Source organism: Bos grunniens, chromosome 8 (genome assembly GCF_055505025.1).
Source record: "Bos grunniens cultivar Pamir isolate PY7600 chromosome 8, Bosgru_T2T1.0, whole genome shotgun sequence".
NCBI classification, from domain to species: Eukaryota; Metazoa; Chordata; class Mammalia; order Artiodactyla; family Bovidae; genus Bos; species Bos grunniens.
Window position 1 is genome coordinate 101057767 of NC_141172.1, and position 17168 is coordinate 101074934.

General features: G+C 42.6%; 1 protein-coding gene across 2 annotated transcripts in view; it reads right to left on the bottom strand.

Annotated features, from left to right (window-relative positions):
• The window catches only part of SUSD1 (sushi domain containing 1), a 136984-nt gene continuing 119816 nt past the window's right edge, over positions 1-17168 (bottom strand). For both annotated transcript variants that reach the window (XM_086414540.1, XM_086414542.1), the window contains exons 16-17: positions 5316-5415; positions 1-4968 (exon numbers count right to left, since the gene is read on the bottom strand). In XM_086414540.1, the coding sequence (XP_086270666.1) occupies position 4968; positions 5316-5415 (101 nt within the window). In that variant the 3' untranslated portion in view covers positions 1-4967. The remainder of the gene's footprint in view (positions 4969-5315; positions 5416-17168) is intronic.

The window sequence follows — 17168 nt, forward strand, 5'->3', positions numbered from 1 at the left end:
TCATGTTCTGGGATAGAAGTACTCTTTATTTAATACATCCCCAAGAAAAATATGAAGATTTGAGGGGGGGAGGAATTTAACCAAATAATTCTTTAGTTTACATATAATAAATATGTATACATGAATAAATATATAATAAAACCTGAGGATACTTTGAGAATTAACAGAAAAAGGGTGGTAACTCATTTTTACTTGATATTAAAAAAAAAAACCTGTTTTAAACTCAAAGCAGGTGGTATTGGCATAGAGATAAATTAGTACAACAAAAGATAAAGTTCAGAAATAGACTCTAGTATTTGATTCAGTATATGAGTCAAATCGCCAGAGAAAAAAATAGCAGTCAAGGAATACACATAGAACAACTGGCTAAACCATTTAGCAACAATAAAAATTAAAAAAAGACCCCTCCCAACCTCACTCCTTATACTAAAATAAGTTTCAGAACATGTAAAGACTTAAATTTTTAAAAAACTGCTGAATTACAGTTATTATCTTGAGATTGGAAGGTCCAAGGGCAAAATACATAAGAAAAAAGACTGATACACTTGACTACACAGATTTAAAGTTTTTGTGTGGCAATGTATGACACAAACAAGTCAAAAGGGGAATGATCAAGTAGAAAATGGGTTTACAACATAGGTGACAGTTAACAGTGAAAATTACCATAATATAAAGAGCTTTTTCAAATCAATATAAGATTCAAGCCAACTACTGAGGGAAAAAAAGGCACCCCAACAGAATTACAAAGGACCATCAACATGCAAACCAGAGAAATGTGAACAAAGCACTGGACGGTCATTTTCCACCTACCAGATTAATCAAGATTAAGGATATCAATGATGCCACTGTGTTGAGGCTTCCTGCCGGTGAGAGCATAAACTGGCATAAACTTTCTTTGAGATTCCTCTGATAATACAAAGTAAATCTAAAATGTATATAGTTTTCATTCCAACAACTTCACATCTGGGAATTTAGCCTAATTGATAATTGCATACAACTATATAGAGGCATATAAAGATAGTAAACATCTGAAAACACTCTAAACGCACAACACACAGCAGAGTATTGGTTAAATAAATTATGGTACCAACTTTTAATGCTGTTACTATTGACATGAAAAAAATGTGTCCAGGATATGTTGATGGAAAGGAAGCATGTTAGAAACCACATGCCTCGCTTGATGCCGTTTTGGTAACCCCTAGCTGTGCCCACAAAGTATGGATATGGAAACATATCCATATCCACACACACACATATATCACCAAAATGACTCATTTATTCTCTCTCTGAGACAATGGGCATGCACTCTTCTTAAAACTGATTCGCCTCACTGAATCACTTGGCCACAGACACACAAAAAGGCACACCCTCTTTCCTCTCCCAAACTGAGCACTTGAGTTTAACCAACAATGGCTGTAGGAGGCAAACAGTCCTTAAAAATACCATTGGATTGACTTCTACTACTACTGGCTTTCTCTTTGGTGAATCAAATGAAAAAATTAAAGGTTTAGGAAATCAAAATATGAGTTAGCAATATGAAGGGAGCCTTGAGAATTCTTTTTTTACTTTCTTTAAATTCAGTTTAAACATTAACTTTTTTCCAAGCTACTGCAGAATGTCAAAGATAATCAGTTCTGCTCTGGTCTTCATCTTAAAGGGCCCAGCTGCAATTATAGGTCTGGAGTTATGGATGGACCTATTTCCCCTAATTAACCTCCATCTATTTTGGTTTTTTATGGCTCCTTCTAGAAGTGGTGAGGAAAGGTGAAAAGATAAGTATAAAAAGGCACAGGTGCTACAATAAAGGCAGTAACAGTATATATATATATATATACATACATACATACATGGTTTGGAAATATAAAAACTTGACTCTCCCAAGAATCAAATGGTCCTCTCAAATCCCAAATGAGCATTGGACTTCCTGCCAGAATATTTGGCCCCACAACTGAAGTTATGTATTTGTAAGAACCTATCTCTCCATTTTGAAATGGGGAAATGATAACCCCTAAGCTTCCCACCACACAAAACTGCTGTGAGGACTGAATGAAAGAATATGTATAAACAAAAACTATGGTGGAGATAAACAAAAACCATGGGCACCAAAAACAAAAACAAAAAGTCAGCCAGGAAACAAACTGTCCAATATCTGGGTAACCCTCCAATTTTTATTTTTAATTTAGCAGGGCACTCAAGACTAAATCTTAACACTCACCTCTATACACTGTCACCAAGACAGTTAATTAAGAAAAGAGCCTTTCTCCATCTCTACTCGAGGACCAAGCTTTATTTAGTGGCCCTCAACTCTGACTGCTACCTAATCAGTCCTTCAACAGAAGGATGCTGAATGCTTACAGGAAGACTCACCATTGGTCTCCGGTGATGCTCTCCTGCCTTAGCCAGGAATCCACTTGGGGAAAAAAAGGATGGTGCTGTGATAAAGCTAACCAGGTAAATTCAGAGAACTTAAAGCTGCCTTCATGTGTATGAGAAAGTGATCAGGAAAGAACTGCAGGAAAATGGTGCATCTTTTTTGCAAATGTTCAGCACCTGCTTCTGTTGAGTATTAACACCAAGCAACTCTGTGTTATAATCTGGAACATTCAGAAGGAGGAGCGGAGTCTCTGTTTTTGCTATTTCAGTACTCTTTCATGAACTGCTTTTACGTTTCTGCACGTACCCAGAAGTACATTTTACTTCGTATTTCATTAGTTGTTTTAGGCAGACACTTTTGACACCAAGCAAATGGGATTTCTTCCTTTCAACGACAGTTATGCTAAGTTCCCATATGGACAACTGTAGCTTCCTTGGCAGTTAATTTGAGAACTGGAAATTAGGGGGAACTACAGAAACATACGGTATTCACAGAACTGGCAATAGAGAATAATGAGGGGAGGAGGCTCAGATTCTTTGAACAGAGGGGGCTTTTGAGTGAAATCCTTACTCATCAGAGACCTTACTCAATACTAACTGCAAGAATTTGTAATGATTCCCAAAATTAACCCAAGAGCTGTGAAAACAGTCTAAATGTGAATTGCTGCACATAAAAATTAAAAGTAGGATGCTGTTTGTACTTGTCTGTTGAGAGTTCTGCTCTACAGTTCACCTGAGATGAGGGCGGGCGTGGTTCTCATGTTGATCCTAAGTCACAGTCTGAGCTGGTACCTCAGGACAAAGGACAACTATTCCTAATACTGTCCCGTACTGGTCAGGGGCAGGGCCGACAGCTGACCTTGAAAGCCCAAGCATCTCGGTACCACTTCACTCTCTGACTCTTCGCAGTTGAGAAGAGATGCCTTGGGCTGGGAACAGCTTCATAGACAGCTTTCACCTGTTCTATCCCTGCCCTTGTCTCCTCATCAGCCCACAAGCCCAGGCTGCTCACATGTGTCCCTCACTGATGCCCAGGGAGCCAGTGGGGCATATGCCAGCCCACCATGTCGGAAAGGCTGTCCCTTTTCTTTAGGACCCAGTGTTGCCCAATTCTAGGACCACGTTCATCTATGTTGCACCCCGAGTTGGGCAATAAGCTGCCCCCCACCTCCTTCCCAATTTCTCTATATTCCTGCCTTGCTGAGCCTTGGAGTTACCCTGTAGTTTAGGAAGGAAAGTTCAGGAACACTGAATCGGGCTTCAAAAGTCAAATCAAATCCACTCCATCTGTCAAATCAGCATATTGACAGCAGGCCCAAGATTGCTTAATGCCTAATGTGTCATGGTTAGTGATAAAGTAACACTCGTAGTCACTGATGTTGTAGATAAAACGCAGGATCATGTCAACCACATTGTTCCCCTCCCCTGTAAACACACAGGCTCTGGCCACGGGCTTCATCTTATTGCGACCTATTGTTATCACACGAACCCTCAATCTAAAGCACATTTTTAGGAAGCAGTGATAAAAAAATTTAATCAAGGCTGCTATAAACGTTCATGTGGAAGAGAACTAAGTTAACAGAATATTTTTTTACTGGAAGAAGACTCATGGCTTTTGAATACATATAAGACAAAGGGAACTGTAGCAAAGTAATGGCTGCCTACCAGACACTGCAAGGAACTTACTGGAGTGGCCAGGATAGTATACTTTCTTTTTCTTTCTTCCCTTTTTTCAGTATTTTAAAACACTTTATTTATTCATTTTGGCCACACCACACAACATCTTAGTTCCCCCACCAGGAATGAACCCACGCCCCTTGCAGTGGAAGCATGGAGTCTTAACCAGTGGACCACAGGGAAGTCCCAGGCTGGCATGCTTTCTAATTAGTGTGTCACTAACTGTAGGAAAAGGGGTGCTTCTAAAGTGTCTGACACGTTTGCCTCAGTCAATGATCTCTATCCTTTGCGATGACGTCCCTCCTACAGTCAGACTCTAGCCCACATCTCAATGTATCTCATTGGTGGTGGTGTAGTTGCTAAGTCATGTCCTATTCTTGTGACCCCATGGACTGTAGCCTGCCAGGCTTCTCTGACCATGGGATTCTCCAGGCAAGAATACTGGAGTAGGTTGCCATTTCCTTCTCCAGGGGGTCTTCCCAACCTAGGAATCAAACTTGGGTCTCTTGCGTTGTAGGCAGATTCTTTACCAATTGAGCTATAAAGGAAGCCTGCGTACATCATTACTTATTGTAAAAGAACAGATTCTGAATTCATAACAGAGATGCTCTGAAGGAAGAGGCAGAGACACTCAGGCATCACTTGGAGGAGAACACAGGCCCAGCCCACGTGACCTGCAGCCTGTGGTCAACATCACACAGTACATCAAGGTTCTCAGGTTCAGAGATACAGGGGAGACAGCAGCAATTCCTGAGTGTCCTCCTTGGGGGGATGCCAAAGAGATAGTGACCGTCTTGAATCTAGGAATGGGACTGCAGGTCCACGCACACACGGGGCCTCTGCGCAGGCCCCTGAGAAGCTGTCACAGCATCTGCTCCAGCAGCAGTGCGTCCTCTTCACACAGTGCCCACCGGCGATCTAGACACAGAGGAGCAAAAGAGAGTTCACTGACACATGCTGGTTTTCCCATGGCGATCCCCATGTGCACAGGAAGCAGCCCGGGAGATGTGCCACTGGTGTGGGCGGCCAAGGAGCCATCACTGATCTTGCTCTTTTCCAGGGCCTGGAGGGCATTCCCCACCCACCCCTGCCCCCACCCAAGGTGCAGAGTCACCCATGCCTTTCACCTGCTGAGTATCTGTGGAGTGCAGGACATCTTCCCCCCACACCCCCTTTGACCCGCCTCGGTCCCAGCTGTTCCTCATGGTTCCAACCCCCTCCTCCCTCCATTCCACTCATTTCTCAAAAATGACGGTCGCGCATACCAAACTGCTGAGAAGGAGAGGAATGCGAGGACGATCACGACAGCCATGGAGCCCAGCCCAACGCCCACCATCTGTGGCAGCAAGAATGTGAGTGATGAACCTGTGAGACGAAAACCACACGCTGAGCCCACAGCGTCCGGAATCACGGCCCTCCCAGGAGCTGCACACCCACCTGTGCTCTCTCTGCATTAACCAGAGCTTGACCCTGTTTAATAAACCATCCCAAGAAGGCCCAGAGTGCCTCTGGGCCCCTTGAGCTAGCCCTGAGGACAGGGCATCCGGGAAACACGGTCCCACGGCACTTTTGAAAAGGGAGCATAAAAACTAGATCACGTTCTAACTTGAATGTAACTTCAAGGGATAAAAGCTGATCTTTTGGGGGCGTACAAATGCATACTTCGTTTGTCCGTCCTCCTTCAAGCCAATTACACTTGATCAGTTTTTATGGGCAGATTTCCTTTGCCTTGAGGAGGACGTCATTCTGACATCATTTGGAGTTTTGATCCAAAACTGATAGTTTAGCTCAGTGGTCAAATACGGCAAACAAATCGCCTCTGTTGAGTAGAGTCATCTGTCGCTTTCCCCACACATCAACAAGGGTGCTACCTCCCTGCTCTTTTCAGCAGGTTGCCATGAGGATAAAATAAGAAAATTGACATAAAAGCTCTTTGAAAGGTATTCATATGTTCCATTTGGAGGTGCCAACTCCAGGGAGATCCCTGGTTGTTAATGGGAAAACACCCACATTTGAGTCACACATTTGGGTCAAATGACTAAATCAGAGGATCATGTTCCAAACTGAAGGCCTCATTTTAATTTGCAAGCACTTACTTACCACTTATTATGTGCCAAACACTGATCTAAAAACCTCTCCTAACCACCCACTGGGTACCATAATAATAGCACCAAGTATTATTAGACTGGGCACTATTATTATTCCCATTTTATAGAAGAAGAACCTAGACGTGGAATGGTTAAGAAACTCCCCCAAGGTCACCCAGCTACTAAATGATAGAGCTAGGATTCAAACCCAAGCTGCCTGACCCCGGGGTCATTGCTTCTGACCACAGGACCACGCTCTCCCAGTGCAGATCTGAATCCAGCTTTATCTGCAGCTAAGCTAAGCTAAGTCACTCCAGTCATATCCGACTCTGTGCGACCCCGTAGACGGCAGCCCACCAGGCTCCCCCGTCCCTGGGATTCTCCAGGCAAGAACACTAGAGTGGGTTGCCATTTCCCTCTCCAATGCATGAAAGTGAAAAGTGAAAGTGAAGTTGCTCAGTTGTGTCCGACTCTTAGCGACGCCATGGACTGCAGCCTACCAGGTTCCTCTGCCCATGGGATTTTCCAGGCAAGAGTACTGGAGTGGGGTGCGAGTGGGCCATATTCTCTCCCCAAAGTCAGGCGGGTCAGACCAGATCTTTCCTGCACAGGCTGACGATGCTGGGACCTCGGGCTGTGGTAGTTCAAATTCCTCTTTGGAAGAACATAAATCTGTACAATGGAGCCATCAGACTTTAAGATCTCAGGCGGCTGACTCTGCATACATAGAATTAAAAAAATAATGCCAGCAAGCCATGGAATAAGTTTAAGGATGTGCATCCATTTCCAAAAATTTCCAGATGATTTGTTACAGCTGTCATTGCTGGAGTATGAAATTACAGTCATCCCTTAGTATCCATGGGGGATCTTCTGGGGCCCCACCTCAGATACCAAAGTCTTTAGATATTCAAGTCCCGTATATAAAGTGGTACAGCATTTGCTTATAACCTACTGTACATTTTAATTCATCTCTAGATTATGGGCTTCCCTGGTAGCTCAAACTGTAAAGAATCTGCCTGCCATGCAGGAGACCCAGGTTTGATCCCTGGGTCAGGAAGATCCCTTGAAGAAGGGAATGGCTACCCACTCCAGTATTCTTGCCTGGAAAATTCCATGGACAGAGAAGCTTGGCAGCCTACAGTCCATGGAATCGCAAAGAACTGGACATGACTGAGTGACTAACTATAATACCTAACACAATATAAATGCCATGTAAATAGTTGTCAATACAGAGTAAATGCTAGGTAAACAGTTGCCAGTGTGCAGCATATTCAATTTTTGCTTTTTGGAACTTTCTGGAATTATTTTTCCTGACTATTTTCAATCCACAGCTCATTGAATCCATGGACGTGGAGGCTGCAGACATGGAGGGCCAACAGTATTTCATTTTTCTGTACCCTCCTTTTATGATGCCCCAGGCATATGCTTAGTCCACCCCCTATGTAACCCAGCACTGCCTTGGAAGAGCTGAAAACAGTAAAAGCAAATATCTGCTACTGTAAGGGGGAGAGAAGCTTAAGAGGAAAAATAGCCCTTGAGCTTGAGACCCTCAAAACATAGATGACTTAATTCCCTGGCAGTGAATGTGGTGTATTTGAGAACAGTTCAAGCCTCTTAACCATTTCAACATCAATTCTGTGCTGTCTAACACAGTAGCCACTAGCCCAATGTGGCTATCTAAATATAAATTAATTTAAATTAAATTAGATTTGAAATTCAGTTTCTACAATGAGGTACCACCTCACACCAGTCAGAATGGCCATCATTAAAAAATCTACAAATAGCCAGTTTTTTTCTAAATGTGCTATGGACATCTAATAACAGCATATGAGCTACAAAATATATTTAAAATTCTGTGGGATATAAGATTGGGTCTTCCCTGGTAGCTCAGCTGTTAAACCCCAGTTCACTTTCTGGGTTGAGGAGTTTCCCTGGAGAAGGGATAGGCTACCCACTCCAATATTCTCGGCCTTCTCTGGTGGCTCAGATGGTAAAGAATCTGCCTGCAATGTGGAAGACCTGGGTTCAATCCCTGGGTTGGGAAAAGCCCCTGGAGAAGGGTATGGCTACTCACTCTGGTATTCTTGCCTGGAGAATCCCCATGGACAAAGGAGCCTGGCGGGCTACAGTCCATGGGGTCGCAAAGAGTCAGACATGACTGGGCAACTAAGCACAGCAACTAAGCACAATTAGGCACAGGATATAAGATTAATAGAAATCTATTATATTTAAATTATTAATGACATCATTCAAGACGTTCCTATTCTTATTTTTTCTGCACTTGATAAAATATTCTCAGATCAATGTTAATATGTCTCACTATGATTATATATTTTTTTCTTTTCTCTTATATTTCTTCTGATTTTTGCTTTATGTATCTTTGTTTCTTTGTTGTCAGGGGTATAATGGTTTATGATGTTTATCTTTGTGAATTGTACCTTTTATCATTAAAAATATTCATCTTTGTTTCATTTAAAAATAAATAAACCAATTTAAATTAAAAAATAAAGAGGAAATTCTACCAATGTATTGTACTGTAAAAAAAGAAAAAAAAAGTCTACAAATAACAAATGTTGGAGAGGGTATGGAAAAAAGGTTCCCTTCTATACTGTTGGTGGGAACTGGTATAGTTCTATGGAGAAGCTCTATACAATCAGCAAAAACAAGACCAGGAGCTGACTGTGGCTCATATCATGAACTTCTTATTGCCAAATTCAGACTTAAATTGAAGAAAGTAGGGAAAACCACTAGACCATTCAGGTATGACCTAAATCAAATTCCTTATGACTATACAGTGGAAGTGAGAAATAGATTTAAGGGACTAGATCTGATAGATAGAGTGCCTGATGAACTATGGAATGAGGTTCGTGACATTGTACATGTGACAGGGATCAAGACCATCCCCATGGAAAAGAAATGCAAAAAAGCAAAATGGCTGTCTGGGGAGGCCTTACAAATAGCTGTGAAAAGAAGAGAAGTGAAAAGCAAAGGAGAAAAGGAAAGATATAAGCATCTGAATGCAGAGTTCCAAAGAATAGCAAGGAGAGATAAGACTTCCTCAGCGATCAATGCAAAGAAATAGAGGAAAACAACAGAATGGGAAAGACTAGAGATCTCTTCAAGAAAATTAGAGATACCAAGGGAACATTTCATGCAAAGATGGACACAATAAAGGACAGAAATGGTATGGACCTAACAGAAGCAGAAGATATTAAGAAGAGGTGGCAAGAATACACAGAAGAACTGTACAAAAAAGATCTTCATGACCAAGACAATCACGATGGTGTGATTACTCACCTAGAGTCAGACATCCTGGAATGAGAAGTCAAGTGGGCCTTAGGAAGCATCACTACTAACAAAGCTAGTGGAGGTGATGGAATTCCCATTGAGCTATTTCAAATTCTGAAAGATGATGCTGTGAAAGTGCTGCACTCAATATGCCAGCAAATTTGGAAAACTCAGCAGTGGCCACAGGATTGGAAAAGGTCAGTTTTCATTCCAATCCCAAAGAAAGGCAAGGCCAAAGAATGCTCAGACTACCGCAAAATTGCACTGTTCTCACACGCTAGTAAAGTAATGCTCAACATTCTCCAAGCCAGGCTTCAACAGTATGTGAACTGTGAACTTCCAGATGTTCAAGTTGGTTTTAGAAAAGGCAGAGGAACAGGAGATCAAATTGCCAACATCCGCTGGATCACAGAAAAAGCAAGAGAGTTCCAGAAAAACATCTATTTCTGCTCTATTGACTATGCTAAAGCCTTTGACTGTGTGGATCACAATAAACAGTGGAAAATTCGGAAAAATATGGGAATACCAGACCACCTGACCTGCTTCTTGAGAAACCTATATGCAGGTCAGGAAGCAACAGTTAGAACTGGACATGGAATAACAGACTGGTTCCAAACAGGAAAAGGAGTACATCAAGGCTGTATATTGTCACCCTGCTTATTTAACTTCTATGCAGAGTACATCAGGAGAAACACTGGGCTGGAAGAAGCACAGGCTGGAATCAAGATTGCAGGGAGAAATATCAATAACCTCAGATATGCAGATGACACCACTCTTATGGGAGAAAGTGAAGAAGAACGAAAAAGCCTCTTGATGAAAGTGAAATAGGAGAGTGAAAAAGCTGGCTAAAAGCTCAACATTCAGAAAACGAAGATCATGGCATCCGGTCCCATCACTTCATGGGAAATAGATGGGGAAACAGTGGAAACAGTGTCAGACTTTACTTTGGGGGGCTCCAAAATAACTGCAGATGATGATTGCAGCCATGAAATTAAAAGACACTTACTCCTTAGAAGGAAAGTTATGACCAACCTAGATAGCATATTGAAAAGCAGAGACATTATTTTGCCAACAAAGGTCCATTTAGTCAAGGCTATAGTTTTTCCAGTGGTCTTGTATGGATGTGAGAGTTGGACTGTGAAGAAAGCTGAGTGCCAAAGAACTGATGCTTTTGATCTGTGGTGTTGGAGAAGACTCTTGAGAGTCCCTTGAACTGCAAGGAGATCCAACCAGTCCATTCTAAAGGAGATCAGTCCTGAGTATTCTTTGGAAGGACTGATGCTAAAGCTGAAACTCCAGTACTTTGGCTACCTCATGCGAAGAGCTGACTCATTGGAAAAGACTCTGATGCTGGGAGGGATTGGGGGCAGGAGGAGAAGGGGATGACAGAAGATGAGATGGCTGGATGGCATCAGTGACTCCATGGACATGAGTTTGGGTGAACTCTGGGAGTTGGTGATGGACAGGGAGGCCTGGTGTGCTGCGATTCATGGGGTCTCAAAGAGTCGGACACAACTGAGCAACTGAACTGAACTGAACTGAATACTATAAGTTGGTATAGCCACTGTAGAAAACGATATGGAGGCTTCTCAGAAAACTAAAATTAGAATTACCACATGATCCAGCAATCCCACTCCTGGGAATATACCCACATAAAACTATAATTCAAAAAAATACATGCACCCCTGTGTTCAGAGCAGCACTATTCACAATAGCCCAAACATGGAGACAACCGAAGTGTCAACGGAGAGATGAACAGATAAAGATGTGGTCCATACTACAATGGAATACTACTCAGCCATAAAAAAGAATGGAACAATGCCATGTGCAGCAACACAGATACAACTAGAGATTATCACACTAAGTGAAGTGAGTCAGAAAGAGAAAGACAAACATCACATGATATCCCTTACATGCAGAATCTAACATACGGCACAAATGAACTCATCTACAAAACAGAAACAGTTTCAGAGACATGGAGAATAGACCTATGGCTGCCAAGGGGAGGGACTGGGATGCACTGGGAGTCTGGGGTTGGGAGATGCAAACCACCCATTCAGAATGGACAAACAACAAGGTCCTATTGTACAGCACAGGGAACTTCACTCACTATCCTGTGATAAACCAGAATGGAGAAGAATATAAAAAAGAATGTCTATATGCGCATAACAAAGTCACTTTGTTGTACAGCAGACTGGCACAACACTGAAAATCAACTATACTTCAATTTTAAAAATTTGAAACAAAAATTCAGTTTCTCAGTCATACTCTTTTAAGTGCACATTTCAAGTGCCCAGCAGTCACAAGTGGTGCGTGGCGACCACGCTGGACAACACACTTTTAAAACCTTTCCGTCGCTGCAGAAATCTACAGACTGGCGTGGCTCTCTCCACAACCAGGCTGAGAGCAGTGTGATTCTACTGGAAACTATACAGAGGAGCCGGTACAGCAAAAGCAGAGTAGAACACACCTTTTTGCTAAAGAGCCAGGCACACGCTTCCCTCAGAAAGTGTTGTCAAGAGACTTTCTAGAAAAGCGTGATGCATATTGTTTGGCTACTTTTGGTATTCAGAAGAAAAAGACCTTCACACTTTTAAGAAGCCATGTTATAAAATGGGAGGAGGCTCTCTGATTAAATTAGAAATTAAGAAAGAAAAAAGCAGGAGTGACTTGAATGACTAGATATTAAAACAGTGCAGTATCAGTACAGGAAAGAATACATCGGAACAAAACAGAAAGCCCAGGATCTTTCCTGGTGCTCCAGTGGTTTGGAGAAGGTGATGGCACCCCACTCCAGTGTTCTTGCCTGAAGAATCACAAGGACAGGGGAGTGGTGGGCTGCCGTCTATGGGGTCGCACAGAGTCGGACACAACTGAAGCGACTTAGCAGTAGCAGCAGTGATTAGGAATCCGCCTGCCAATGCAGAGGTCACAGGTTTGATCCTTGGTCTGGGAAGATTCCACATGCCTTGGGGCAACTAAGCCTGTTGGCCACAACTCCTGATCCTGAGCTCTAGAGCCCGTGCTCTGCGACAAGAGAAGCCACCACAGTGACAAGCCCATGTACCACGGCAAAGACACAGTGCAGTCAAAAATACATAAATTAAAAATCATTTTTTAAAGTAAAAACCCCAGAAACAGACCCAAATATATAAACAAAGCTTGAGTATTGGAGTCGGGTTGACCAAGTCTGTATTGGACACTACCACTTCCCAACTGTGTGACTTTAGGCAAGTTATTCAGCCATTCTGGGCCTCAGTTTCCCCACTGAAGGATGCTCCAATAATATGGGAATCATAGCCACAGTACCCACCTTATGAGATTCTTGTGAGAAATAAATGAGTTCAGACAGGTTAGAATTGTGCCCGGCATGCCATAAGCAATCGGCAAATGTTAGCTATTGCTAATATTGGCACGATTCTTGCTGGTAGAACAGCTCCTGGTTCTATGTCGTTTTTTCTACATTGTATATGTGCTCTGTGAACATGAGTCAATCCAATCATGGTATAGCCCCATGCTTCTTTAGGGACTTCCCACATTAATTTCTTACTGAGAAAATTTACAACCAGCCAATGGGTATTTCATTTTTGAAAGCTCTGCCATCTGGCTAACCCTCCCTTCCATGATCTCATGCCATTTTTCTTCTCAATCACTTGTAGAATATTCTTTTAGAAACCCAAGTGAGTGAATCATGTGTATATCCTAGATTCTCAGTGACTCATTCTTTAACCAGTTAATCCATTAGGCTTAAACCAGTCTCTGTAGGGTGGCTCCCTGAAGAGGTACAGGGCTCAGGAGGAGAGACAGGCCTTCCCTGGCCTTATCTTTAACCTCTTCACTAATGGAAGTATCACAGGTGCTGAAGAATCACTTTAAAAGGCCCCATTCCTACTCTTAGATGTTGTGACAGCTTGAGGACTTCCTATGGTTGTGGACTTTTTTCATGAATTTACACCAGCAGGGTCATTTTCTGAAAGCAACAATTCTGTTTTCCAAAAGGTATAAATAATGGCACTGTGACTTCTGTCTAGTGTGTTAAATTTCTCTCTGCTATCTAGGGTCCCCTTGCTTGAATCCCCTGAGGAGTGCCTGCGTGCATGCTAAGTCACTTCAGTCGTGTCCCACTCTGTGCGACCCTATGGACTGTAGCCCACCAGACTCCTCAGTCCGTGGGATTCTCCAGGCAAGAATACAGGAGTGGACTGCCATGCCCTCCTCCAGGGGATTTTCCTGACCCAGGGATTGAACCCGCATGTCCTGTCTCCTGCATTGGCAGGCAGGTTCTTTACCACTAGTGCTATCTGGGAAGTCACTCCTGAGAAGTAGAAGATGGCAAAGGAGATCAAAGTAGAAAACTAACTTAGAGATAAAACCTGATGAATCAGTAAAATTATTGAATTCGTCCTCTCTTGCAGCTCAACAAATTACCATAGACTTAGCAGTAGTACCCATTTATCAGCTCACAGCTCCGTGGGTCAGAAGTTCAGGCACACACTGGGTTCTCAGCTCAGGATCTTACAGGGCTGAAATAAGGATGTCAGGAGGTCTGCATTTCCCTCTGAAGTCTCTGGAGAAGAATCTACTTCCAAGGTCATGCAGCTTGTGGGCTAAATTCAGTTCCCTACAGTTGTAGGACTGAGGTCCCCATATTATTACTGGCTGTCAGCCAAGGGTCGCTCAGCTCCTATAGGCTGCCAGCATCTTGCCATGTGGTCCTCCCCATCTTCAAAGCCAGTAGGAGAAATCATTATATCAAATGCATCTTTCCCTTGGAACCTCCAAATTCCCCTGTGTCTGACTTCTAGACACAGATTTAAAGGGCTCACATGATAACATCAGGTCCACCTGGATAATCTCCCTGTGTGGGACTTCAGTTACATCTTTAAATACTTTCACAGCAACAACTAGAATAGTCTACGAATAAGTAAGAGCAGGTGGGTGTACCCAGGGACCAGGAATTTGTGAGGCTGTATTATTAAGAGAATACTACCTACTACAATTATGAAGGTTCAAAATGAGTGTGTGTGTATGTATATATACACATGCACAGCATATTCATACATATACATACCCACTAGGCTTCTATCTGGATGTCAATCTTCTCTGGCTTATTTGATAGTATTGCACCTGCTATGCTTCATTTTTCATCAGACTATATTACTAGTTCCCCAGTAATCTTTCAACCCAATCCAATAAAGTTTGGTTAAATACCTACTGCTTACCAGGCACTGCTCTAGCTCTTCAAATGCTGTCCCTCAAGGGTATGAAATCTAGCAAGAAAAGACAAGTGCACCAGTGGCTTGCAAGTACTATAGAAGGGCTAAAGAGAGGGAGGGAGAGAGATCCTGTCCTGTTGAGGAAATCCTTAAAGTGTCAAGGAGAAAATGGCATTTGATTTTAATCTCGAAGAACAGGAGGGACTGTAATAAACAGAAATTGCAGGGAGATTATAGGGTGATCCAGGTGAAAGTAAGCACAGAATCATATGAGCAAAGACATTAAGGAGAGAAAAGAAGGGACATAGGCAGAGAAGTATGGGCACATTGTTCAAATGGAGAAGAATGGAGATGCAATCAGAACGGTACATTGCTGTCCAACTGAGGCCTTGGAAACCAGACTAAGAAGTACTGGCAGGACTTCCCTGGAGGACCCGTGGTTAAGAATCTGCCTGCCAATGCAGGAGACTCGGGTTCGATCCCTGGTCCAGGAAGATCCCCCATACCGTGGAGCAGCTAAACTATGCACCACAGCTACTGAGCTGGCACTCCACAAGACAAATCACTGCAATGAGAAGCCTGTGCACTGTAAGAAAGGGTAGCCCCTACTCACTGCAACTATAGAAAGGCTGTGTGCAGCAACAAAGACTCAGCACAGCCAAAAGACACATAAATAAATCCCCCCAAAATAATTTTTTAAAAAATAAGTAGTGGAGAACTCTGGAGAGACCATCAGGGGAAATCAGAAAATCAGTACTGCACATTATTAACATGTCAGGCGGTAGGGTAGGCTGGAGGGAAGAGAGAACCCCTGAACACTCTGATGGGAGATAAGAAATAGGCTTGGCCAGTCGTCCAAAGGCCTCTGCTCAGGGAGTGAACACAGAAATGACAGAGAGGCCTGCCCAAGTGCAAAATGTGGGCTAAAAGAGAAAGAGGAGGAGCCATAAATGACTCAGAGGTTTCATGCCTGTGACTAAAGAATATTCCCTGATGAGAATGTACACTTTCTCATCATCTCACGTATCAGATGATCTTGTGCTACGACTCAAGAAAACACAGGCTGAAGTCCTTTGTGGCTGGAAAGGATCGCAGAGATCTTGGAGGAAGGCAATGTAGAACCAGCCAAGTTAAATACAATTTACAAGACACTCGACTGATTATGAGCAGGACTCAGGCAAGGGAGCTCAGGCCTCAGCTCCCTTGATGGGTTTCCCATCAAACCCACTGCTGGCTCCCTGGTCGTCATCACAAAGCCCTCTTAGGGGAATGTATGAAAGGTGAAATAGTATAATTCACCGGAGGGCAAAAGCAAGAATGGGGCTGTTGGTTGGCACGAGCGAACTGAAACAATCTCAGGACTAATTTGGATCCTAGTTCTCTCCAGATTACTTTCTGAAAAGGCAGTCTCCAAAACTTCTGCAAAAGGAGATTGCCAGGTGAGTGACCACTCAAGTAAACCCTGTACATAGATGTATCTGTGTGAGGGTTCCCTTCAGAATTTCAACACCACAGTGGGTTTTCTATTATCTCAGAGCTTTCTAGTAGCTTGTATTTAAAGGTTCAAACTCTCTTTCAATATGAGGGGGAAAGGGTACTGCCAAAAACCACTTAGATATTTCCAAAGCAAAATCTTTCCTGTTAATCTCGGTAAAATGACCGTGGCCAGCTCTTTGGATCTCTTTGGCCATATCTTCTATCTAGTTTGAGTTTGTTGCTTACACCAAACAGCTGTGGAAAGTAGTAGATTCTGGAAGCTATTGTTTCTGAAGGGCCTATCCACAATGCTTGTATGCCTCCATTTTTCAGATAGAAGCACCTCTTTTCCTTGTACAAACTCCTTTCCACCCTTGAAGCTTTTGGGAATGGATTGGTAGAAAAATTTCCAAATGTTGGAATATGCGATTGTTTCTTGTGGCCATCATTCAACTCCAAGAAAAGGGGCTTAGCTAACTGGAAAACAGAAATGTACTGGCGCACATCTTTGTTAAGAGAGGCCCTCACTTGTGATGCTAAGTGAAGTCAAATCAGACAGAAAGACAAATGCGGTATGATCTCAATTACACATGGAATCTTAGAAAGCTGAAGTCACAGAAGCAGAGTAGCAAGGTGGTTGTCAGGGGCTGGGGAAATGAAATATTGATCAAAGGGTATAAACTTCCAGATGTAACATAGGTTAAGGTCTGGGGATCTAGTGTATAGCATGGTGACTATAGTTAACAGTACTGTATTGTACACTTGGAAGCTGCTAGCAGAGTAGATCTTAAATATTCATATATACACAGATTTTATATATATATATATAAATTACATATTATAAGGTGATTATGCGAGGTGATGGAGATATTAACTAACCTCATGGCGGTAATCATTTTGCAGTATATACATCAATCAAATCACACTAAACACCTTAAATTCACACAACATTATATGTAAATTATTTTCACAAGAAAATTGAAGAAAGAGAGAGAGGCCCTCACTACCTGGCAATATACAATCCAAGACAGATGACAGTCAGGTAACGCTC